The sequence below is a fragment of the Somniosus microcephalus genome, chromosome 3 (assembly GCF_052327205.1).
Source record: "Somniosus microcephalus isolate GS21.2 chromosome 3, FLI_Smic_1.0, whole genome shotgun sequence".
Classification (NCBI taxonomy): Eukaryota; Metazoa; Chordata; class Chondrichthyes; order Squaliformes; family Somniosidae; genus Somniosus; species Somniosus microcephalus.
In genome coordinates this window covers 3702983-3728190 of record NC_140989.1, presented here as the reverse complement: position 1 = coordinate 3728190, position 25208 = coordinate 3702983, and the positions used below count along the sequence as shown (strand labels likewise).

General features: G+C 50.0%; 1 protein-coding gene across 1 annotated transcript in view; it reads right to left on the bottom strand.

The window, feature by feature from the left end:
• The window catches only part of ncoa1 (nuclear receptor coactivator 1), a 100378-nt gene that overhangs the window by 52165 nt on the left and 23005 nt on the right, over positions 1-25208 (bottom strand). Inside the window, 3 exon segments of the mRNA XM_085978703.1 lie at positions 12016-12156; positions 23091-23142; positions 23144-23187. Of these exon segments, the coding sequence (XP_085834829.1) occupies positions 12016-12156; positions 23091-23142; positions 23144-23187 (237 nt within the window).

Genomic DNA, 25208 nt, shown 5'->3' with positions numbered 1-25208 from the left:
GGGGATTTCAAGTACCCAGATATTAATTGGACAGAAGAGGTAGATAAAGGGATAAGGGAATGAAGTTCCTACAATATGTACAAGACTCCTTTCTAACCCAATATGTAAAAAGCCCAACAAGGGAGGATTTGCTATTGGATCTAGTAATGGGGAATGAACCAAAGCAGATAAGAGAAGTAAAAGTAGGGCAACATCTAGGCAATAGTGACCATAATACAATACGCATTAAGATAATAATTCAGAAAGACGTAAGTATGACAAAGACCAGGGTAATAGGTTGGAGAAAAGCTGATTTGCGAGGCTGAGAATAGAATCATAAAATGGTTACAGCATGAAAGGCCGCCATTCGGCCCGTCGAGCCCGTGCCGACTCTCAGCTAGTCCCACTCCCCCGCCCTTTCCCCGTAGCCCTGCAAATTTTTTCCCTTCAGATACTTATCCAACTCCCTTTTGAAGATAAGATTGAGTCTTCCTCCATCACCCTACAGGCAGTGAATTCCAGATCCTAACCACTCGCTGCGTAAAGAAGTTTTTTCTTACGTCGCCTTTGGTTCTTTTGGCAATCACCTTAAATCTGTGTCCTCTGATTCTTGACCCTTCTGCCAATGGGAACAGTTTCTCTCTATCTGCTCTGTCGAGACCCCTCACGATTTTGAACACTTCTATCAAATCTCCTCTCAATCTTCTCTGCTCCAAGGAGAACAACCCCAGCTTCTCCAGTCTAGTCACATAACTGAAGTCCCTCATCCCTGGAATCATTCTTGTAAATCTTTCCTGCACCCTCTCTAAGGCCTTCACATCCTCCCTAAAGTGTGGTGCCCAATTCTGGGAACTTGGGAAAATAAAATGGACAACAATATTGGCAAACAGTGATGTAGAACAGCAATGGGAAACATTTAAAACAGTGTTCAACAGAGACCAGGAAAAATATATTCCGCTAAAAAACAAGAACAAGCTAAACACGAATGAGACACCATGGATGAATAAAGCCAAAAGGGAAAAATTGAGGAAAGAGGCATACATTAAGCACATGGACAGCAGGGGAGAGCATGATAAGGGAGAATATGAAGAGATTAGGAGAGAAGTCAAAAAACAATTAGGGAGGTAAAGAGGAACTATGAAATTAAATTATCAAGGAACATAAAAAAATAGTAAAATATTTTACAGGCACATAAATTAAAAAAAAGGTTGGGATGGGAATCGGGCCACTAAGGGATGGAGAGGGTAATACCACAGGCAGCAATAGATGGCAGAGATATTAAATAATTACTTTACTTCAGTATTTATTAGGGAAATAGAACAGGTGGAGATGACATCGGATGATGAGATTAGTAATGAGATAACTCCATTTAAAATAAAACTAGGAGATATATTAAATAAACTAATGAAACTCAGAGGATAAAACCCCTGGTCCAGACGAATTACATCTGCGCATTTTAAAAGAATCAAGGGAAGAAATAGCAGAGGCATTGCTACACATATTTAGTAATTCATTAGAAAAAGGTGCAATACCAGAAGACTGGTGGATAACTAACATAATACCTATATTTAAGAAGGGAGATAGAACATGTCCAGGGAACTATAGACCAATCAGCTTAACATCGGTGGTAGGAAAAATAATGGAATCCACACTAAAGGAGAAAATGGAAGAACATCTAGAAACCAAAAATATAATAAATAGTCAAAAGGGAAAGTCTTGCTTGACCAACCTAACTGAATTTTTTGAAGAGCTAAGAGAGAGTAGACAAGGGTAATGCAGTAGATGTAATTTAGCTAGATTTTCAAAAGGCCTTCGATGAGGTACCACATAACAGACTAATGAATAAGGTCAGGGAATGCGGAGTCAGGGGGCAAGTCGCAGAATCAATAGCTGTCTGGCTTCAAGACAGAAAGCAGAGAGTAGGGGTAAAGGGTAGCTATTCAGAGTGGCAGAAGGTGGGAGGTGGTGTTCCACAAGGATCAGTGCTGGGACCACTGCTGTTCACAATTTATATTAACGATTTAGACTTTGGAATCAAAAACACAATTTCTAAATTTGTGGACGACACCAAATTTTGGGGGGGGTGGGGGGGGAGGATAGTCAATACTGAGGAGGACTGCAACAAATTACAAGACAACATTAATAAACTTGCAAAATGGGAATATAATTGGCAAGTTAAATTCAACACAGATAAATGTGAGGTATGACATTTTGGTAAGAAAAATAGGGAGGTCACGTATCACTTGGAAAATAAAAATCTAAATGGGGTAGAGGAACAAAGGGAGCTAGGAGTTCAAATACACAAACCACTAAACGTATCGACACAGGTTAATAAGGCCATAAAAAGCAAACCAAGTATAAAAAGACCAGTCCTAGTGCGAGCAAGCACTGAGTGCGAGTCAGCAGAGAGTGCTGTGAGTTTGGGTAAGTGTGAGTTAGGGTAAGTGGGGTGTTAGGTGCTCTTTTCAAACTTTAACTCTGTGGGTTGTAGTTAATAAGGCCTTTCTGGTGCAGAGTGACTGTTGGTAAACCATTTAACTGGTGTAATTAGAGGGATTGATTTAATTTAAATCCAATTAATTAAAGGGGATACTAGCATCTAAAATCGGGCAGAGGGTGTCCATAACTAACAATGAAAATTTTAATTAATTACATAGAATGGAGCAGGTGATGTGTTACTGTTGCGAGATGTGGGAGCCGGTGGACCCCATTGAGGCTCACGGTGATTACGTCTGTGACAAGTGTCTGCTGCTACAGGAACTCCAGCTCCGTGTTGATGAGCTGGAGTCTGAGCTTCAGACACTGCGACACATCAGGGAGGGGGAGAAGTACCTGGACTCTGTGTTGCAGGAGGTGGTCACGCCTATGAAGTTAATTAATTCAGATGTAGCCCATGGTCAGGGACAGGACGGTGTGACTACGAGTGAGGCAGGTACGGGGATCCAGGAGGTAGTGTTGGAGGAGCCGCAGCCCTTGCTCTTGTCCAACAGGTTCGAGGTTCTTACTCCCTGTGGGGACAGGAGCAGGGACTGCAGGGAGGATGAGCAACCTGGCCACAGCACCGTGGAACGGGGGGCCATTCAAGAGGGGGGAGTAAATAGAAATGTTGTAGTGGTAGGGGATAGTATTATTAGGGGGGTAGATAGAGTTCTCTGCAGCCGAGAGCGAGAGTCCCGAAGGCTGTGTTGCCTACCCGGTGCCAGGGTTAAGGACATCTCCTCTGGGCTGGAAAGAAACTTGCAGTGGGAGGGGGTGGATCCAGTTGTCGTGGTCCATGTTGGTACAAACGACGTAGATAGGACTAGGAAGCCGGTTCTGTTAAAGGAGTATGAGCAGCTCGGGGTCAAATTAAAAAACAGAACCTCAAGGGTAATAATCTCTGGGTTATTACCTGAGCCATGAGCGAATTTGGCTAGGACAAATAAAATTAGAGAGTTAAATGCGTGGCTCAAAGACTGGTGTGGGAGAAATGGGTTTTGCTTCCTGGGACACTGGCACCAGTACTGGGGCAGGAGGGAGCTGTTCCGTTGGGACGGGCTTCACTTGGCCAGTGCTGGGCCGAGAGTCCTGGCGGATCATATGACTAGGGCTGTAGAGAGGGCTTTAAACTAACTAGTGGGGGGGGAGGTTCCTAGAGAGCAAATAATAAAAATGACAACAGAGAAGGTCATAGACTTAGGTAGCAGTGGGGAAATTAAAAACCAGAGCGTGTCAGGAAGGGGCAGAAGGTATGGAGTAAAAGGTAAAGTAATAAAAAGGGCAAAAGCAGGAACTTAGTGTCACAAAACATATTTGAAAGTTCTCTATCTGAATGCACGTAGCATTCGTAACAAAATAGACGAGTTAATGGCACAAATAACTACATATGGGTATGATCTTGTGGCCATTACAGAAACATGGCTGCAGGGTGACAATGCCTGGGAATTAAACATACCAGGTTATTTAACGATCAGGAAGGACAGGCAGGAAGGAAGGGGAGGTGGGGTGGCTATGTTAATAAAGGAAGGAATCACTGTAATACAGAGAAATGATATTGGGTTAAAAGATCAGGATAATGAAACAGTTTGGGTGGAGATAAGGAATAATAAGGGGAAAAAAACACTAGTGGGCGTAGTCTATAGGCCTCCGAACAGTTGCAACTCTGTTGGATGGAGTATCAATCAGGAAATAGTTGAGGCTTGTAATAAGGGAACAGCTATAATTATGGGGGATTTTAACTATCATATTAATTGGACAAATCAAATTGGGCAGGGCTGCCTTGAGGATGAGTTCATTGACTGTATTAGGGATGGGTTTCTTGAGCAGTATGTAACTGAACCGACCAGGGGGCAAGCAACCTTAGATCTGATCCTGTGTAACGAGACTGGATTAATTAAAAATGTCCTAGTAAAGGATCCCCTTGGAATGAGTGACCATAACATGGTTGAATTCCAAATTTAATTAGAGGGTGAGAAGGTTGGATCTCAAACAAGAGTGCTAAGCTTGAATAAAGGAGACTATGAAGGTATGAGAGCGGAATTGAGTAGAGTGGATTGGGAAAATAGATTAAAGGGTAAGACGATACATGATCAGTGGTGTACATTTAAGGAGTTATTTTACAACTTCCAAAAAATATATATTCCACTGAGAAGAAAAGGGTGTAAAAGAAAAGACAGCCAACCATGGCTAAGTAAAGAAATTAAGGATAGTATTCGACTAAAAACAAGGGCATATAAGGTAGCCAAATCTAGTGGGAGGATAGAGGATTGGGAAAACTTTAAAAGACAGCAAAAAATAACAAAAAGATTGATTAAGAAAGGGAAGATAGATTATGAAAGTAAATTAGCAAAAAATATAAAAACAGATAGTAAGAGTTTTTATATAGTTATACTAGCTGGGGAGCCCCGCGTTGCGAGGGCAATTTTGGGGCGCTTGGTCTCCCTGCCCGTGTGTCCCCCCTCTCCCTGTCATGTCCTCTCCCTCCCTCCCCTCCCCTCCTCTCCCCTGCTCTCCTCCTCTCCCCTCCCCTGTCTCCCTCCCTCCCCTCGCCCACCCCCACCCCTCCCCTCCCCCACTCCCCTCTGTTCCTCTCTCCGGCCCCTCCCCCTGCCTAGCGCCCGAGGTCCGGAGCTGAGGTCCCCCGCGTATCGCACGGCTCATGGACGGCCGCTGTGGGCGGGCGGGCGGCGCATGCGCGGGCAGTGCGGGCGGCGCATGCGCGGTCAGTGCGGGCGGCGCATGCGCGGTCAGTGCGGGCGGCGCATGCGCGGTCAGTGCGGGCGGCGCATGCGCGGTCAGTGCGGGCGGCGCATGCGCGGTCAGTGCGGGCGGCGCATATGCGCGGTCAGTGCGGGCGGCGCATATGCGCGGTCAGTGCGGGCGGCGCATATGCGCGGTCAGTGCGGGCGGCGCATATGCGCGGTCAGTGCGGGCGGCGCATATGCGCGGTCAGTGCGGGCGGCGCATATGCGCGGTCAGTGCGGGCGGCGCATGCGCGGTCAGTGCGGGCGGCGCATGCGCGGTCAGTGCGGGCTGCGCATGCGCGGTCAGTGCGGGCTGCGCATGCGCGGTCAGTGCGGGCGGCGCATGCGCGGCCAGTGCGGGCGGCGCATGCGCGGTCAGTGCGGGCGGCGCATGCGCGGTCAGTGCGGGCGGCGCATGCGCGGTCAGTGCGGGCGGCGCATGCGCGGTCAGTGCGGGCGGCGCATGCGCGGTCAGTGCGGGCGGCGCATGCGCGGTCAGTGCGGGCGGCGCATGCGCGGTCAGTGCGGGCGGCGCATGCGCGGTCAGTGCGGGCGGCGCATGCGCGGTCAGTGCGGGCGGCGCATGCGCGGTCAGTGCGGGCGGCGCATGCGCGGTCAGTGCGGGCGGCGCATGCGCGGGCGGCGCATGCGTGGTCAGTGCGGGCGGCGCATGCGCGGTCAGCGCATGCGCGGTCGGCGCGAGCCCCCCGCGATTTCCCGAGGCTCGCCCCCCCTGCGATTTCCCATGGCTCTCCCCCCCCCCACCCCCCCCGCGATTTCCCGAGGCTCTCCCCCCCGCACCCCCCCCCGCGATTTCCCGAGGCTCTCCCCCCCCCCCGCGATTTCCCGAGGCTCTCCCCCCCCCCCCGCGATTTCCCGAGGCTCTCCACCCCCCCCGCGATTTCCCGAGGCTCTCCACCCCCCCCGCGATTTCCCGAGGCTCTCCCCCCCCCCCCATTAAATTGTTATTTAATTCCCTAACACATCATTAAAATATTTACCTTAGTTCCCTAACACACAGAAAGTGTGGGGGGAAAAATTGTGAAAAATCAAGATGGCGGCCACTCACCTCGGTTCAGAAGGATAAGGCCCGCCCACACACGCACCGATTGGTTGACCGGTCAGGTCACCGAAGCGTAGGATTGGTCAATCGTCGAGTCACTCGACACTCAACTGAAGGGAGGAACCCGCCGTCCGATTGGTGGACCTCGACGTCACACGGTCGCTAATGAGATGCTAATGAGCGGAACGCTGAACGTTTTTGGGATACCGCGGGCGGGATTTTTGTCCGGCCGAAACGTAAATACGCCTATGACCGGTCCGGAATCGCAAGCTTTCTTTTGAGGCAACGCGCGCGTCGGTACGCTCTATAACTTTCAAACGTATAGAGAACGGACAGACAGACATCGGGACAGACAGACAGACAGAAGAGCCGCTTTATATATATAGATAAAAAGAAAAAGGGTGGCTAAAGTAAATGTTGGTCCCTTAGAGGATGAGGCCGGGAAATTAATGGTGGGAAATATGGAGATGGCAAAAACACTGAATGAATATTTTGTATCAGTCTTTACAGCAGAGGACACTAAGAATATCCCAACACTGGACAAACAGGGGGCTATAGGGGGGGAGGAGCTAAACACGATCAAAATCACTAAGGAAGTGGTACTCGGTAAAATAATGGGACAAATCACCTGGACCTGATGGCTTACATCCTAGGGTCTTGAGGGAAGTGGCGGTAGGGATTGTGGATGCATTAGTAATAATTTTCCAAAACTCCCTGGACTCAGCAAAGGTCCCGGCAGACTGGAAAACTGCTAATGTAACACCCTTATTTAAAAAGGGCAGTAGACAGAAGGCTGGAAACTATAGACCGGTTAGCCTAACATCTGTGGTAGGTAAAATTTTGGAGTCCATTATCAAGGAGACAGTAACAGGACATTTGGATAATCATAATTTAATAGGACAAAGTCAGCATGGTTTTATGAAGGGGGAAGTCATGTTTGACAAATTTGCTGGAGTTCTTTGAGAAGTAACGTATAGGGTGGATAAAAGGGAACCAGTGGACGTAGTGTATTTAGACTTCCAAAAGGCATTTGACAAGGTGCCACACAAAAGATTACTGCTTAAGATAAAAAATCACGGGATTGGGGGTAATATTCTGGCATGGATAGAGGATTGGCTATCTAACAGAAGGCAGAGAGTTGGATAAATGGTTCATTCTCAGACTGGCAATCAGTAACTAGCGGTGTTCCGCAGGGGTCAGTGCTCGTCCCCAACTCTTTACAATCTATATTAACGATTTGGAGGAGGGGACCGAGTGTAACATATCAAAGTTTGCAGATGATACTAAGATGGGAGGGAAAGTAGTGAGTGAGGAGGACATAAAAAACCTGCAGGGGACATAAACAGGCTAAGTAAGTGGGCAAAGATTTTGCAGATGGAGTACAATACTGGAATGTGTGAGGTTATGCACTTTGGCAGGAAAAATCGTAGAGCAAGTTATTATCTTAATGGCAAGAAACTGGAAAGTACTGCAGTACAAAGGGATCTGGGGGTCCTGGTGCACGAAACTCAAAAGTTAGTATGCAGGTGCAGCAAGTGATTAAGAAGGCCAATGGAATGTTGGCTTTCATTGCTAGGGGGATAGAATATAAAAATAGGGAGGTATTGCTTCAGTTGTACAGGTATTGGTGAGACCGCACCTGGAATACTGCATACAGTTTTGGTGTCCATACTTAAGAAAAGACATACTTGCTCTCGAGACAGTACAAAGAAGGTTCACTCGATTAATCCCGGGATGAGGGGATGGACATATGAGGAGAGGTTGAGTAGATTGGGACTCTACTCATTGGAGTTCAGAAGAATGAGAGGCGATCTTATTGAAACATATAAGATTGTGAAGGGGTTGGATCGGGTGGATGCGGGGAGGATGTTCCCGATGATGGGTGAAACTAGAACTAGGGGGCATAGTCTTAGAATAAGGGGCTGCTCTTTCAAAACTGAGATGAGGAGGAACTACTTCACTCAGAGGGTGGTAGGTCCATGGAATATGCTGCCCCAAAAAGTTGTAGAAGCTACATCATTACATAAATTTAAAACAGAAATAGACAGTTTCCTCGAAGTAAAGGGAATAAAGGGTTACGGGGAACAGGCAGGAATTTGGACATGAGTCTAGGTTCGGATCGGTCATGGCCCTGTGGGTAGCGGAGCGGGACCAGGGGCCGTGTAGCCTGATCCTGCTCCTATTTCGTGTGTCTAATTCTGTTAGATTCAGGAGATGGTTCTGTGATAGTAGATTGGCGGTTAGGATCAGATCAGCCATGATCTTATTGAATGGCGGAGCAGGCTCGAGGGGCCGATTGGCCTACTCCTGCTCCTATTTCTTATGTTATGTTCTTAAGCACTAGAGTTTATTTCTAGAGGGAGAGAATTGAAAAGTAGTGAAGTTATGCTAAACTTGTATCGAACCTTGCTTACAGTTCTGGTCGCCATATTATAAAATGGCTATATATCGAGGCGCTGGAGAGGGTACAGAGAAGGTTTACAAGGATGATACCAGAAATGCGAGGGTACACCTATCAGGAAAGGATGAACAGAGAAGGTTGAGGGGGTGACCTAATAGAGGTCTTTAAAATGATGGAAGGTTTTGATAGAGTGGATACAGAGAGAATGTTTCCACTTGTGGGGAAGAGCATAACTAGAGGCCATCAATATAAGATAGTCACCAAGAAATCCAATAGGGAATTCAGGAGAAACTTCTTTCCCCAGAGAGTGGTGAGAATGTGGAACTCGCTACCAGAGAGTGGATGAAGCGAATAATATAGATGCATTTAAGGGGCACATGAGGGAGAAGGGAATAGTGGGTTACGCTGATAAGAGTTAGATGAGGAAAGACAGGAGGAGGCTCGAGTGGAGCACAAATGCCGGCATGGACTGGTTGGGCCGAATGGCCTGCTTTTGTACTGTATATCCTATGTAATCCTATGGATTTGTTAAAGGCAAAAAAGTAAATGTGGGTCACAATCTACATCAATGATTTGGATGAGGAGATCAAATGTAATATATCCAAGTTTGCTGATGATACAAAGCTAGGTAGGGCATAATTTCAAAGTTTGCAGATGACTCGAAACTCAGAAATGTAGTAAACAATGCGGAGGATAGTAACAGACTTCAGGAGGACACAGGCAGACTGGTGAAATGGGCAGACACATGGCAGATGCAATTTAAGTGTGAAGTGATTCATTTTGGAAAGAATGATGAGAGGCAATATAAAGTAAATGGTAGAATTTTAAGGTGGGAGCAGGGAGAGAGAGACTGGGGGGTGGATGTACACTAGTCTTTGAAGCTGGCAGGACAAGTTGAGAAGGCATATGGGATCCTTGTCTTTGTAAATAGAGGGAGAGAGTGCAAAAACAAGGAAGTTATGATCATAGAATCACAGAATAGTTAAAGGACTTGAAAGACCAGCATTTATATAGCGCCTTTCACGACCACCAAACGTCTCAAAGCGCTTTGCAGCCAATGAAGTAGTTTTTGAAGTGGAGTCACTGTTGTAATGTGGGAAACGCGGCAGCCAATTTGCGCACAGCAAGCTCCCACAAACAGCAATGTGATAATGACCAGATAATCTGTTTTTAGTGATGTTGGTTGAGGGATAAATATTGGCCAGGACACCGGGGAGAACTCGGTTACAGCACAGAAGGAGGCCGTTCGGCCCGTCGAGCCCGTGCCGGCTCTCTGCAAGAGCACTTCAGCTAGTCCCACTCCCCGCCCTTTCCCCGTAGCCCTGCACATTTCTTTCAGGTACTTATCCAACTCCCTTTTGAAAGCAGTGATTGAATCTGCCTCCACCGCCCCTTTCAGGCCGTGCATTCCAGATCCTAACCACTCAGAGTAAAAAAGTTTTTCCTCATGTCCTCTGGTTCTCGACCCTTCTGCCAATGGGAACAGTTTCTCTCTCTCTACTCTGTCCAGACCCCTCATGATTTTGAACACCTCTATCAAATCTCCTCTCAATCTTCTCTGCTCCAAGGAGAACAACCCCAGCTTCTCCAGTCTATCCACGTAACTGAAGTTCCGCATCCCTGGGATCATTCTCGTAAATCTTTTCTGCACCCTCTCTAAGGCCTTCACATCCTTCCTAAAGTGCGGTGCCCAGAATTGGACACAATACTCCAGTTGGGGCCGAACCAATGTTGTATAAAGGTTCATCATAACTTCCATACTTTTGTACTCTATCCCTCTATTTATGAAGCCCAGGGTCCCATAATTTTTTTTAAATTGCTTTCTCAACCTGTTCAGACACCTTCAATGATTTGTGCACATATACCCCAGGTCTCTCTGTTCATGCACCCCCTTTAGAATTGTACCCTTTAGTTTATATTGCCTCTCCTCATTCTTCCTACCAAAATGCATCACTTCGCACTTTTCTGCGTTAAATTTCATCTGCCACGTGTCCGCCCATTCCACCAGCCTGTCTGTGTCTTCCTGAAGTCTATCACTCTCCTCCTCACTGTACTTCCAAGTTTTGTGTCAACTGCAAATTTTGAAATTGTGCCCTGTACACCCACATCCAAGTCATTAATATATATTAAGAAAAGCAGTGGTCCTAGTTCCGACCCTTGGGGAACACCACTGTATACCTTCCTCCAGTCCGAAAAACAATCGTTCAGCACTACTCTCTGTTTCCTGTCACTTAGCCAATTCCGTATGATGAACCTGCATAAAACACTGGTTAGGCCCCAGCTGGAGTATTGTGTTCAATTCTGGGCACTGCACTTTAGGAAGGATGTGAAGACCTTGGAGAGGGAGCAGAAAAGATTTACAAGAATGATTCCAGGGATGAGGGACTTCAGTTATGTGGAGAGACTGGATAAGCTGGGGTCGTTCTCCTCAGAGCAGAGAACGTTGAGAGGAGATTTGATAGAGGTGTGCAAAATGATGAAGGGTTTTGATAGAGTAAATAAGGAGAAACTGTTTCCAGTGGCAGGAGGGTCGGTAACCAGAGGACACAGATTTAAGGTGATTGGCAAAAGAACCAGAGGGGAGATAAGGAGAAATTTATTTTAGCAGCGAGTTGTGATCTAGAATGCGAGAGGATTCGAGTACAGGAACAAGGATGTCTTGCTGCAGTTGTACAGGACCTTGGTGAGACCACACCTTGAGTATTGTGTGCAGTTTCGGTCACCTTAACTGAGGAAGGATGTTCTTGCCATGGAGGGTGTGCAGCGAAGATTCACCAGACTGATACCTGGGATGGCAGGAATGACGTATGAGGAGAGATTGGGTCGATTAGGCTTATATTCGCTAGAGTTTAGAAGAATGAGAGGGGATCTCATTGAAACTTATAAAATTCTAACAGGACTGGAAAGACTAGATGCAGGAAGGATGTTCCCGATGGCGGGGGAGTCCAGAACCAGGGGTCACAGTCTAAGGATAAGGGGTAAGCCATTTAGGACTGAAATGAGGAGGAATTTCTTCACCCAGAGAGTGGTGAACCTGTGGAATTCTCTGCCACAGAAGGCAGTTGAAGCCAATTCATTAAATATATTCAAGAAGGAGTTGGATATATTTCGTAAGGCTAAAGGGATCAAGGGATATGGGGAGAAAGCAGGGACAGGGTACTGAATTTGGATGATCAGCCATGATCTCATTGAATGGCGGAGCAGGCTCGAAGGGCCAAATGGCCGACTCCTGCTCCTATCTTCTATGTTTCTATGCATGGCCTGAAAGGGTGGTGGAAGCAGTTTTAATAGTAACTTTCAAGAGGGAATTGGATAAATAAAGGGAGCGGGAATGGGGAGCGAGGACCTACCTTCCTGCAGCAGCTGTTTAGCGTAAGAGGGCTCCCGCTCCTGGGGCTGGAAAAAGGCGTAGATACATTTCCTGACCAGGTCCTCCCAGCCCACTCTCCCGGAGGCACGCAGAGCGCTCGCATCGATGGAAATGATCTTTCCTAGTAAAACATCAAATCAGAAACAAAGTTAAAAACCAATCAGAACCATTACAACTGACCTCAGCCAGGGATCCTGTTCCTGCTGGAAACTCTGTCCGTGCGAGCGAGAGCGGGTCCGTGCGAGCGAGAGCGGGTCCGTGCGAGCGCGAGCGGGTCCGTGCGAGCGCGAGCGGGTCCGTGCGCGCGAGCGGGTCCGTGCGCTCGAGCGAGTCCGTGTGAGCGAGGGGGTCCGTGTGAGCGGGTCCATGTGAGCGAGCTGGCCCGTGTGCGCGAGCGGGTCCGTGTGAGCGAGCGAGTCCGTGTGAGCGAGCGGGTCCGCGTGAGCGAGCGAGTCCGTGTGAGCGAGCGGGTCAGTGTGTGCGAGCGAGTCCGTGTGCGCGAGCGGGTCCGTGTGAGTGAGCGGGTCAGTGTGAGCGAGCTGGTCCATGCGAGCGAGTCCGTGTGCGCGAGCGGGTCAGTGTGCACGAGCTGGTCCATGCGAGCGAGTCCGCGTGCGCGAGCGGGTCAGTGTGTGCGAGCTGGTCCATGCGAGTGAGTCCGTGTGCGCGAGCGGGTCCGTGCGAGCTGGTCCGTGCCAATGTTCTTGTTAAATTTTTTTGGTGCACGGCCCATTCAAAATACCGCACATTGAAAAGCTGGTGAGTCGGCTGCGCCGGAGGTCCAGAGAGCTGCATAGCTTAAAGGGGACATTGGTTTGCGCATGTCTGCCTGCGTGCATGCGCCTCTGCCTGCGTGTGTTGGATGTGATACCCCAGTGGTTAGATATTCCGTTCTCTGGCTCTCGGCGAATGGCTGCAGAGGCCAGTTGGTAAAGAAACACTGGACTGCGCCCAGTACCAATCACACTGCACCCCGGCACGGAGCGGGGAGGGATAACTGGGGAAGAACACAAAGGGGCCGCCACACATATAACTCCCTTTCAAGAGGGGGATTCTCTCACTCATACAACACAGAAGGAATTCATTCGGCCCATTGTGCCGTTGCTGGCTCTTTGAAAGATTAGTCCCGCTCCCCTGCTCTTTCCCCGCAGCCCTACAAATTTTTTCCCTTCAAGTGTTTATCCAATTCCCTTTTGAATGTTCCTATTGCATCGGCTCCCACCGCCCTTTCAGACAGCGCGTTCCAAATCACTGCGTAAAAAAAAAATTCCTTATCTCCCCTCTGGCTCTTTTGCCGATGATCTTCACTCTGTGTCCTCTGGTTACCGACCCTCCTACCAGTGGAAGCAGTTTCTCCTGATTTACTCTATCACAACCCTTCATGATTTTGAACACCTCTGTCAAATCTCCTCTTAACTTTCTCTGCTCCAAGGAGAACAACCCCAGCTTCTCCAGTCTCTCCACATAACAGAAGTCCCTCATTCCCGATACCATTTCCGTTAATCTCCTCTGCACCCCCTCCAAGGTTTTGACATCTTTCCTAAAGTGTGGTGCCCAGAATTGAACACAATACTCCAGCTGAGGCCTAACCAGTGTTTTAGAAAGGTTTAGCCTAACTTCCTAGCTTTTGTGTTCTATGCCTTTGTTTATAAAGCCAAGAAGCCCAAATCGTTTTTTTAAACAGTCTTCCTAACCTGCCCTGCCACCTCACAGATTAGTGGACGTCCACCCCCCGGTCTCTCTCTCCCTGCTCCCACTTTAAAACTGTACCATTTACTTTATATTGCCTCTCCTCATTCTTTCCAAAATGAATCACTTCACACTTAAATTGCATCCACCATGTGTCTGCCCATTTCACCAGTCTGCCTGTGTCCTCCTGAAGTCTGTTACTATCCTCCGCATTGTTTACTACATTTCCAAGTTTCGAGTCATCTGCAAACTTTGAAATTATGCCCTTTATACCTAAGTTCAGGTCACTGATATACATCAAAAAGAGCAGTGATCCCAACACCGACCCCTGGGGAACACCACTGTATACTTCCCTCCAGTCTGAAGTACCATTCACCACTACTCCCTGCTTTCTATCTCTTAGCAAATTTTGTATCCATGCGGTCACTGCCCCTTTAATCCCATGAGCTTCAATTTTGCTAACAAGTCTATTATGTGGCGCTTTATCAAACGCCTTTTAACACCTACCCACCTTCTCCCCATATCCCCAACCCCACTGATCCACCTTCTCCCCATATCCCCAACCCCACTGATCCACCTTCTCCCCATATCCCCAACCCCACTGATCCACCTTCTCCCCATATCCCCAACCCCACTGATCCACCTTCTCCCCATATCCCCAATTCCACTGATCCACCTTCTCCCCATATCCCCAACCCCACTGATCCACCTTCTCCCCATATCCCCAACCCCACTGATCCACCTTCTCCCCATATCCCCAACCCCACTGATCCACCTTCTCCCCATATCCCCAACCCCACCTACCCACCTTCTCCCCATATCCCCAACCCCACTGATCCACCTTCTCCCCATATCCCCAACCCCACTGATCCACCTTCTCCCCATATCCCCAACCCCACTGATCCACCTTCTCCCCATATCCCCAACCCCACCTACCCACCTTCTCCCCATATCCCCAACCCCACTGATCCACCTTCTCCCCATATCCCCAATTCCACTGATCCACCTTCTCCCCATATCCCCAACCCCACTGATCCACCTTCTCCCCATATCCCCAACCCCACTGATCCACCTTCTCCCCATATCCCCAACCCCACCTACCCACCTTCTCCCCATATCCCCAACCCCACTAATCCACCTTCTCCCCATATCCCCAACCCCACTGATCCACCTTCTCCCCATATCCCCAATTCCACTGATCCACCTTCTCCCCATATCCCCAACCCCACTGATCCACCTTCTCCCCATATCCCCAATTCCACTGATCCACCTTCTCCCCATATCCCCAACCCCACTAATCCACCTTCTCCCCATATCCCCAACCCCACTGATCCACCTTCTCCCCATATCCCCAACCCCACTGATCCACCTTCTCCCCATATCCCCAACCCCACTGATCCACCTTCTCCCCATATCCCCAATTCCACTGATCCACCTTCTCCCCATATCCCCAACCCCACTGATCCACCTTCTCCCCATATCCCCAACCCCACTGATCCACCTTCTCCCCATATCCCCAATTCCACTGATCCACCTTCTCCCCATATCCCCAACCCCACTGATCCACCTTCTCCCCATATCCCCAACCCCACTGATCCACCTTCTCCCCATATCCCCAACCCCACTGATCCACCTTCTCCCCATATCCCCAACCCCACTGATCCACCTTCTCCCCATATCCCCAACCCCACTGATCCACCTTCTCCCCATATCCCCAACCCCACTGATCCACCTTCTCCCCATATCCCCAACCCCACTGATCCACCTTCTCCCCATATCCCCAACCCCACCTACCCACCTTCTCCCCATATCCCCAACCCCACCTACCCACCTTCTCCCCATATCCCCAACCCCACTGATCCACCTTCTCCCCATATCCCCAACCCACTGATCCACCTTCTCCCCATATCCCCAACCCCACTGATCCACCTTCTCCCCATATCCCCAACCCCACTGATCCACCTTCTCCCCATATCCCCAACCCCACTGATCCACCTTCTCCCCATATCCCCAACCCCACTGATCCACCTTCTCCCCATATCCCCAACCCCACTGATCCACCTTCTCCCCATATCCCCAACCCCACCTACCCACCTTCTCCCCATATCCCCAACCCCACTGATCCACCTTCTCCCCATATCCCCAACCCCACTAATCCACCTTCTCCCCATATCCCCAACCCCACCTACCCACCTTCTCCCCATATCCCCAACCCCACTGATCCACCTTCTCCCCATATCCCCAACCCCACTGATCCACCTTCTCCCCATATCCCCAACCCCACTGATCCACCTTCTCCCCATATCCCCAACCCCACTGATCCACCTTCTCCCCATATCCCCAACCCCACTGATCCACCTTCTCCCCATATCCCCAACCCCACTGATCCACCTTCTCCCCATATCCCCAACCCCACTGATCCACCTTCTCCCCATATCCCCAACCCCACCTACCCACCTTCTCCCCATATCCCCAACCCCACTGATCCACCTTCTCCCCATATCCCCAACCCCACTGATCCACCTTCTCCCCATATCCCCAACCCCACTGATCCACCTTCTCCCCATATCCCCAACCCCACTGATCCACCTTCTCCCCATATCCCCAACCCCACTGATCCACCTTCTCCCCATATCCCCAACCCCACCTACCCACCTTCTCCCCATATCCCCAACCCCACTGATCCACCTTCTCCCCATATCCCCAACCCCACTGATCCACCTTCTCCCCATATCCCCAACCCCACTGATCCACCTTCTCCCCATATCCCCAACCCCACTGATCCACCTTCTCCCCATATCCCCAACCCCACTGATCCACCTTCTCCCCATATCCCCAACCCCACTGATCCACCTTCTCCCCATATCCCCAACCCCACTGATCCACCTTCTCCCCATTTCCCCAACCCCACTGATCCACCTTCTCCCCATATCCCCAACCCCACTGACCCACCTTCTCCCCATATCCCCAACCCCACTGATCCACCTTCTCCCCATATCCCCAACCCCACTGATCCACCTTCTCCCCATATCCCCAACCCCACCTACCCACCTTCTCCCCATATCCCCAACCCCACCTACCCACCTTCTCCCCATATCCCCAACCCCACTGATCCACCTTCTCCCCATATCCCCAACCCCACTGATCCACCTTCTCCCCATATCCCCAACCCCACTGATCCACCTTCTCCCCATATCCCCAACCCCACTGATCCACCTTCTCCCCATATCCCCAACCCCACTGATCCACCTTCTCCCCATATCCCCAACCCCACTGATCCACCTTCTCCCCATATCCCCAACCCCACCTACCCACCTTCTCCCCATATCCCCAACCCCACTGATCCACCTTCTCCCCATATCCCCAACCCCACTAATCCACCTTCTCCCCATATCCCCAACCCCACCTACCCACCTTCTCCCCATATCCCCAACCCCACTGATCCACCTTCTCCCCATATCCCCAACCCCACTGATCCACCTTCTCCCCATATCCCCAACCCCACTGATCCACCTTCTCCCCATATCCCCAACCCCACTGATCCACCTTCTCCCCATATCCCCAACCCCACTGATCCACCTTCTCCCCATATCCCCAACCCCACTGATCCACCTTCTCCCCATATCCCCAATTCCACTGATCCACCTTCTCCCCATATCCCCAACCCCACTGATCCACCTTCTCCCCATATCCCCAACCCCACTGATCCACCTTCTCCCCATATCCCCAACCCCACTGATCCACCTTCTCCCCATATCCCCAACCCCACTGATCCACCTTCTCCCCATATCCCCAACCCCACTGATCCACCTTCTCCCCATATCCCCAACCCCACTGATCCACCTTCTCCCCATATCCCCCACTCCACCTAGAATCATAGAATGGTTACAGCACAGAAGGAGGCCATTCGGCCCGTCGCGCCCATGCCAGCTCTCTGCAGGAGCACTTCAGCGAATCCCGCTCCCCTGCCCTTTCCCCCAGCCCTACAATTTTTTCCCCTTCAGGTACTTAACCAATTCCCTTTTGTAAGCCACGATTGAGTCTGCCTCCACCACCTTTTCAGGCAGTGCATTCCAGATCATAACCACTCGCTGCTTTAAAATGTTTTTCCTCATGTCGATTTTGCTTCTTTTGCCAATCACCGTAAATCTGTGTCCTCTGGTTCTCGACCCTTCCGCCGACCCCTCATGATTTTGAATCCCTCTATCAAATCTCCCCTCAACCTTCTCTGCTCTAAGGAGAACAACCCCAGCTTCTCCAGTCTATCCACGTAACTGAAGAATCATTCTCGGAATCATTCACCTACTCACCTCCACACACAATAACTAAAAGGGCTGATGGAATGTTGGCCTTTCTCTCAAGGGGGGCTGGAATACAGAGGGGGGTAAGTTGTGTTACAGTGATATAAAGCTCTGGTTAGAACGCATCGGAGCACTGCTTTCAGTTCCGGGCCCCTCACCGCAGGAGGATATCCTGGCCTCGGAGGGGGAGCAGCGCGGATTCACCAGAATGATACCGGGGTTTAGGGGTTAAATTACGAGGACAGGTTGCACAGACTGGGCTTGTATTCCCTCGAGTTTAGAAGATTGAGGGGTGATCTAATCGAGGTGTTTAAGATGATTAAAGGATTCAATTGGATAGATAGAGAGAAACTATTTCCTCTGGTTTGGGGAGTCCAGAACAAGGGGGCATAACCTTAAAATTAGAGCCCGGCCGTTCAGGGGTGATGTCAGGAAGCACTTCTTCACACAAAGGGTGGTGGAAACCTGGAACTCCCTCCCCCCACAAGCTGTGGATACCGGGGGTCAATTGAAAATTTCAAAACTGATGCGATAGTTTTTTGTTAGGCAAGGTTAGTAAGGGTTGCAGAACCAAGATGGTTAGATGGAATGGAGGTACAGATCAGCCATGAAAGGCGAACAGGCACAAGGGGCTGAATGGCCTCCTCCTGTTCCCTCAGTCCCTTCTCTCTTCAGAGACACATTTAATACTCTCTGACCCCATTTAACACGATCCACTGCAATGTCTTTCTCGGGCAACATTCCGCCGCTCAATTCCTTTTTAAGTAAATGGTCCCCCGAATTTCCCCCTTACTCCTAACTCCCAGGATTTAGGAACATAAGGAGGCCATTTAGCCCCTCGAGCCTGTTTCACCATTCAATGGGATCATGGCTGATCTGAGATCTAACTCCTTTGGCCGATATCCCTTAATACCTTTGGTTAACAAAAATCTATCAATCTCAGCTTTAAAATTAACAAATAATCCAGCATCAATTGTCGTTTCGGAAGAGAGTTCCAAACTTCTACCACCCTGTGTGTGTAGAAATGTTTCCTAATTTCACTCCTAAAAAGGTCTGGCTCTAATTTTTAGACTATGCCCCCTAGTCCTAGAATCCCCAGCCAGCAGAAATAATTTCTCTCTATCTACATAAGAACATAACATATAGGAGCAGGAGTCGGCCATTCGGCCCCGCAAGCCTGCTCCGCCATTCAATAAGATCATGGCTGATCTGATCTTGGCTTCAGCTCCACTTTCCCGCTCTCTCCCCATAACCCTCGACTCAAAGACCTGTCTATCTCCGCCTTGAATATATTCAATGACTCCGCCGCCACAGCTCTCTGGGGTAGAGAATTCCAAAGATTCACGGCCCTCAGAGAAGAAATTCCTCCTCATCTCCATTTTAAATGGGCGACCCCTTATTCTGAAATTATGCCCCCTAGTTCTAGATTCCCCCACGAGGGGAAACATCCTCTCTGCATCTACCCTGTCGAGCCCTCTCAGAATCTTATATGTTTCAATAAGATCCCCTCTCATTCTTCTAAACTCCAATGAGTATCGGCCCAACCTGCTCAACCTTTCTTCATAAGACAACCCCTTCATCTCAATCAACCTCGTGAACCATCTCTGAACTGCCTCCAATGCAAGTATATCCTTCCTTAAATAAGGAAACCAGAACTGTACGCAGTACTCCAGGTGTGGTCTCACCAACACCCTGTACAGTTGTAACAGGACTTCCCTACTTTTATACTCCATTCCCTTTACAATAAAGGCCAACATTCCATTTGCCTTCCTAATTACTTGCTGTACCTGCATGCTAACTTTTTGTGTTTCATGTACAAGGACCCCCAGATCCCTCAGCATTTTGTAATCTCTCGCCGTTTAAATAATAATTTGCTTTTTCCTATCAAAGTGGATAACCTCACGTTTTCCTACATTATTCTCCATCTGCCACATTTTTGCCCACTCACTTAACCTATCTATATCCCTTTGCAGATTATGTGTGTCCTGTTCACAACTTGCTTTCCCACCTATCTTTGTATCATCAGCAATTTTGGCTACATTACACTCGGTCCCTTTATCCAAGTCATTAATATAGACTGTAAACAGCTGAGGCCCCAGCACTGATCCCTGTGGCACCCCACTAGTTATAGTTTGCCAACCTGAAAATGACCCATTTATCCTATCTGTTCCCCTTAATATCCTGAAAACTTTGATCAGATCACCCCCTTAACCGTTTCAATTCTAGGGAATACAATCCTAATTTGTGTAATCTCCCCTCATAACTTAACCCTTGAAGTCCTTTGCATCTGTCTTCACCAAGGAAGATGCTGCCAAACTCAGTGAAAGAGGTGGTAATGGAGATACTGGATGGTATAAAAATTGATAAAGAGGAGGTATTAGAAAGGCTGTCTGTACTTAAAGTAGATAAGTCACCAGGACCGGATGGGATGCATCCTAGGATGCCTAGGGAAGTTAAGGTATAAATTGCGGAGGTACTGGCCATAATCTTCCAATCCTTAGAAACGGGGGTGGTGCCAGAGGACTGGAGAATTGCAAATGTTACACCCTTGTTCAAAAAAGGGTGTAAAGATAAACCCAGCAACTACAGGCCAGTCAGTTTAACCTCGGGAGTGGGGAAGCTTTTAGAAACGATAATCAGGGACAAAATTAACAATCACTTGGACAAGTGTGGATTAATTAAGGAAAGCCAGCACGGATTTGTTAAAGACAAATCGTGTTTAACTAACTTGATTGAGTTTTTTGATGAGGTAACAGAGAGGGTTGATGAGGGCAATGTGGTTGATGTGGTGTACATGGACTTTCCAAAAGGCGTTTGATAAAGTGCCACATAATAGGCTTGCCAGCAAAGTTGAAGCCCATGGAATAAAAGGAACAGTGGCAGCATGTATACAACATTGGCTAAGTGACGAAACATAGTACAGGTAGACTATCCTTTATCCGAAAACCTTGGGACCAGCTGAGTTTCGGTTTTCGGATTTCAGAAGGTATTGGGAAATTTGTCAGGGGTCGGCGGGGGACGGGGGGGGAGAAAAGAATATCGGACGGGCCGCGGTTCGGGTCGGGTCAGGGGGGAGAAAAGAATATCGGGCGGGTCGGGTCGGGTGGGGTGGGGGGCGGGAGAAAAGAATATCGGACGGGCCGCTGTATTGTCGGGTTCACTCTCCCGGTACCTCCTTCACACTGCCCGGCTCGGCCTGCAATCTCCTACCCAGGAGGGAACTCTGTGACCCTCTGCCCTGCTCAGCGTAAGTCGTGCGCCACTCTGGTCATGTCGTGCGCACGACTTACGCTGAACGAAAAAACTTTCGGTTTTTAGAGGTTTTCGGAAGTTCGGATAAAGGATAGTCTACCTGTAGTAATGAACGGTTGCTTTTCAGACTGGAGGAAGGTATACAGTGGTGTTCTCCAGGGGTTGTACTAGGACCACTGCTTTACTTGATATATATTAATGACTTGGACTTGGGTGTACAGGGCACAATTTCAAAATTTGCAGATGAGACAAAACTTGGAAGTATAGTGAACAGTGAGGAGGTACTAGAAAGGCTGGCTGTACTTAAAGAAGATAAGTCACCAGGATCGGATGGGATGCATCCTAGGATGCTGAGGGAGGTTAAGATGGAAATCGTGGAGGGACTGGCCATAACAGAAGACAGACAGGCTGGTGGAATGGACGGATGAAATTTAACACAGAAAAATGTGAAGTGATACATTTTGGTAGGAAGAACGAGGAGAGGCAATATAAACTAAAGTGTACAATCTAAATGGGGGTGCATGAACAGAGAGACCTGGGGGTGTATGTGCACAAATCGTTGAAGGTGGCAGGGCAGGTTGAGAAAGCGGTTAAAAAAGCACACAGGATCCTGGGCTTCATAAATAGAGGCATAGAGTACAAAAGCAAGGAAGTCATGATGAACCTGTATAAAACACTGGTTCGGCCTCAACTGGAGTATTGTGTCCAATTCTGGGCACCGCACTTTAGGAAGGATGTGAAGGCCTTAGAGAGGGTGCAGAGGAGATTTACAAGAATGGTTCCAGGGATGAGGGACTTCAGTTACATTGATAAACTAGAGAAGCTGGGGTTGTTCTCCTTGGAGCAGAGAAGGTTGAAAGGAGATTTGATAGTGTTGTTCAAAATCATGATGGGTCTAGGCAGAGTAGATAGAGAGAAACTGTTCCCATTGGCAGAAGGATCGAGAACCAGAGGACACAGATTTAAGGTGATTGGCAAAAGAACCAAAGGCGACGTTAGAAAAACATTTTTACGCAGCAAGTGGTTAGGATCTGGAATGCATTGCCTGAAAGGGCGGTGGAGGCAGAATCAATTGTGACTTTCAAAAGAGAGTTGGATAAGTACCTGAAGGAAAAAAAATTGCAGGGCTACGGGGAAAGGGCAGGGGAGTGGGACTGGCTGAAGTGCTCTTGCAAAGAGCCGGCATGGACTCGACAGGCCGAATGGCCTCCTTCTGTGTTGTAACCATTCTATGACTCCGGGTACCATTCTGGTAAACCTACGCTGCACTCCCTCCAAGGCCAGTATATCCTTCCTAAGGTGTGGTGCCCAGAACTGCTCACAGTACTCCAGGTGTGGTCTAACCAGGGTTTTGTACAGCTGCAGCATAACTTCTACCCCCTTGTATACTAGATATAACGGCCAGCATTCCATTAGCCTTTTTGATTATTTTCTGTACCTGTCCATGACATTTTTAATGATCTATGTACCTGGACCCCCAAGTCTCTTTGGCCCGTCGCTGTTTTTAGCCTTTCACCATTTAGAAAGTGCCCTGTTCGATCCTTTTTAGGTCCAAAGTGGATGACCTCACATTTGGCTGCATTGAAATCCATTTGCCAGAGTTTTGCCCATTCACTTAATCTATCAATATCCCTTTGTAATTTTATGCTTTCATCTACACTGCCGTCTATCTTTGTGTCATTGGCAAATTTGGATATGTGGCTTTCTATCCCATCATCCACGTCATTACTAAATACAGTGAATAGTTGAGGCTCCCTTCCCCCTTACTTCTGAAGACTGCCCCAAGCCTTTGCCAGAGTCTCGCTGTCCTTACCAGTGGTGTCCTGTTTGGTAATGAACGTCTCAGAAACGGGAGTGAGCTGCGGGTCTCGGCAACCTCCGGGCGATGCAGATCAAACAAGACTGCAGGTCTGCGGAGCAATTAAAGAGAGCAGTTAGAATCAGGAACACTTCATGAAGTTAGCAGCAAGGGAACAGGACGAGGCGAGGCTAGTTCTCCTGTGGGGGGGGGGGGGGGGGGGGGGGAGTAGCCTGGTCTCTCCGTCCCCTCTCCCGGGGGTAACCTCTCTCTTCATCCCCTCTCCTGGGGGTAACCTCTCTCTCCACCCCCTCTCCTGGGGGTAACCTCTCTCTCCGTCCCCTCTCCTGGGGTAACCTCTCTCTCCGTCCCCTCTCCTGGGGGTAACCTCTCTCTCCACCCCCTCTCCTGGGGGTAACCTCTCTCTCCGTCCCCTCTCCTGGGGTAACCTCTCTCTCCGTCCCCTCTCCTGGGGGTAACCTCTCTCTCCGTCCCCTCTCCTGGGGTAACCTCTCTCTCCGTCCCCTCTCCTGGGGGTAACCTCTCTCTCCGTCCCCTCTCCTGGGGGTAACCTCTCTCTCCGTCCCCTCTCCTGGGGTAACCTCTCTCTCCGTCCCCTCTCCTGGGGGTAACCTCTCTCTCCGTCCCCTCTCCTGGGGTAACCTCTCTCTCCGTCCCCTCTCCTGGGGGTAACCTCTCTCTCCGTCCCCTCTCCTGGGGGTAACCTCTCTCTCCATCCCCTCTCCTGGGGGTAACCTCTCTCTCCGTCCCCTCTCCTGGGGGTAACCTCTCTCTCCGTCCCCTCTCCTGGGGTAACCTCTCTCTCCGTCCCCTCTCCTGGGGGTAACCTCTCTCTCCGTCCCCTCTCCTGGGGGTAACCTCTCTCTCCGTCCCCTCTCCTGGGGGTAACCTCGCTCTCCGTCCGCTCTCCTGAAGGTAACCTCTCTCTCCGTCCCCTCTCCTGGGGGTAACCTCTCTCTCCGTCCCCTCTCCTGGGGGTAACCTCTCTCTCCGTCCCCTCTCCTGGGGTAACCTCTCTCTCCATCCCCTCTCCTGGGGGTAACCTCTCTCTCCGTCCCCTCTCCTGGGGGTAACCTCTCTCTCCGTCCCCTCTCCTGAGGGGTAACCTCTCTCTCCGTCCCCTCTCCTGGGGGTAACCTCTCTCTCCATCCCCTCTCCTGGGGGTAACCTCTCTCTCCGTCCCCTCTCCTGGGGGTAACCTCTCTCTCCATCCCCTCTCCTGGGGGTAACCTCTCTCTCCATCCCCTCTCCTGGGGGTAACCTCTCTCTCTGTCCCCTCTCCTGGGGGTAACCTCGCTCTCCGTCCCCTCTCCTGGGGGTAACCTCTCTCTCCGTCCCCTCTCCTGGGGGTAACCTCTCTCTCCATCCCCTCTCCTGGGGGTAACCTCTCTCTCCGTCCCCTCTCCTGGGGGTAACCTCTCTCTCCGTCCCCTCTCCTGGGGGTAACCTCTCTCTCCATCCCCTCTCCTGGGGGTAACCTCTCTCTCCATCCCCTCTCCTGGGGGTAACCTCTCTCTCCATCCCCTCTCCTGAGGGGTAACCTCTCTCTCTGTCCCCTCTCCTGAGGGTAACCGCGCTCTCTGTCCCCTCTCCTGGGGGTAACCTCTCTCTCCATCCCCTCTCCTGGGGGTAACCTCTCTCTCCATCCCCTCTCCTGAGGGGTAACCTCTCTCTCTGTCCCCTCTCCTGGGGGTAACCTCTCTCTCCATCCCCTCTCCTGGGGGTAACCTCTCTCTCTGTCCCCTCTCCTGAGGGGTAACCTCTCTCTCCGTCCCCTCTCCTGGGGGTAACCTCTCTCTCCGTCCCCTCTCCTGGGGGTAACCTCTCTCTCCGTCCCCTCTCCTGGGGGTAACCTCTCTCTCCGTCCCCTCTCCTGGGGGTAACCTCTCTCTCTGTCCCCTCTCCTGGGGGTAACCTCTCTCTCCATCCCCTCTCCTGGGGGTAACCTCTCTCTCCATCCCCTCTCCTGGGGGGTAACCTCTCTCTCCGTCCCCTCTCCTGGGGGTAACCTCTCTCTCCATCCCCTCTCCTGGGGGTAACCTCTCTCTCCGTCCCCTCTCCTGGGGGTAACCTCTCTCTCCATCCCCTCTCCTGGGGGTAACCTCTCTCTCC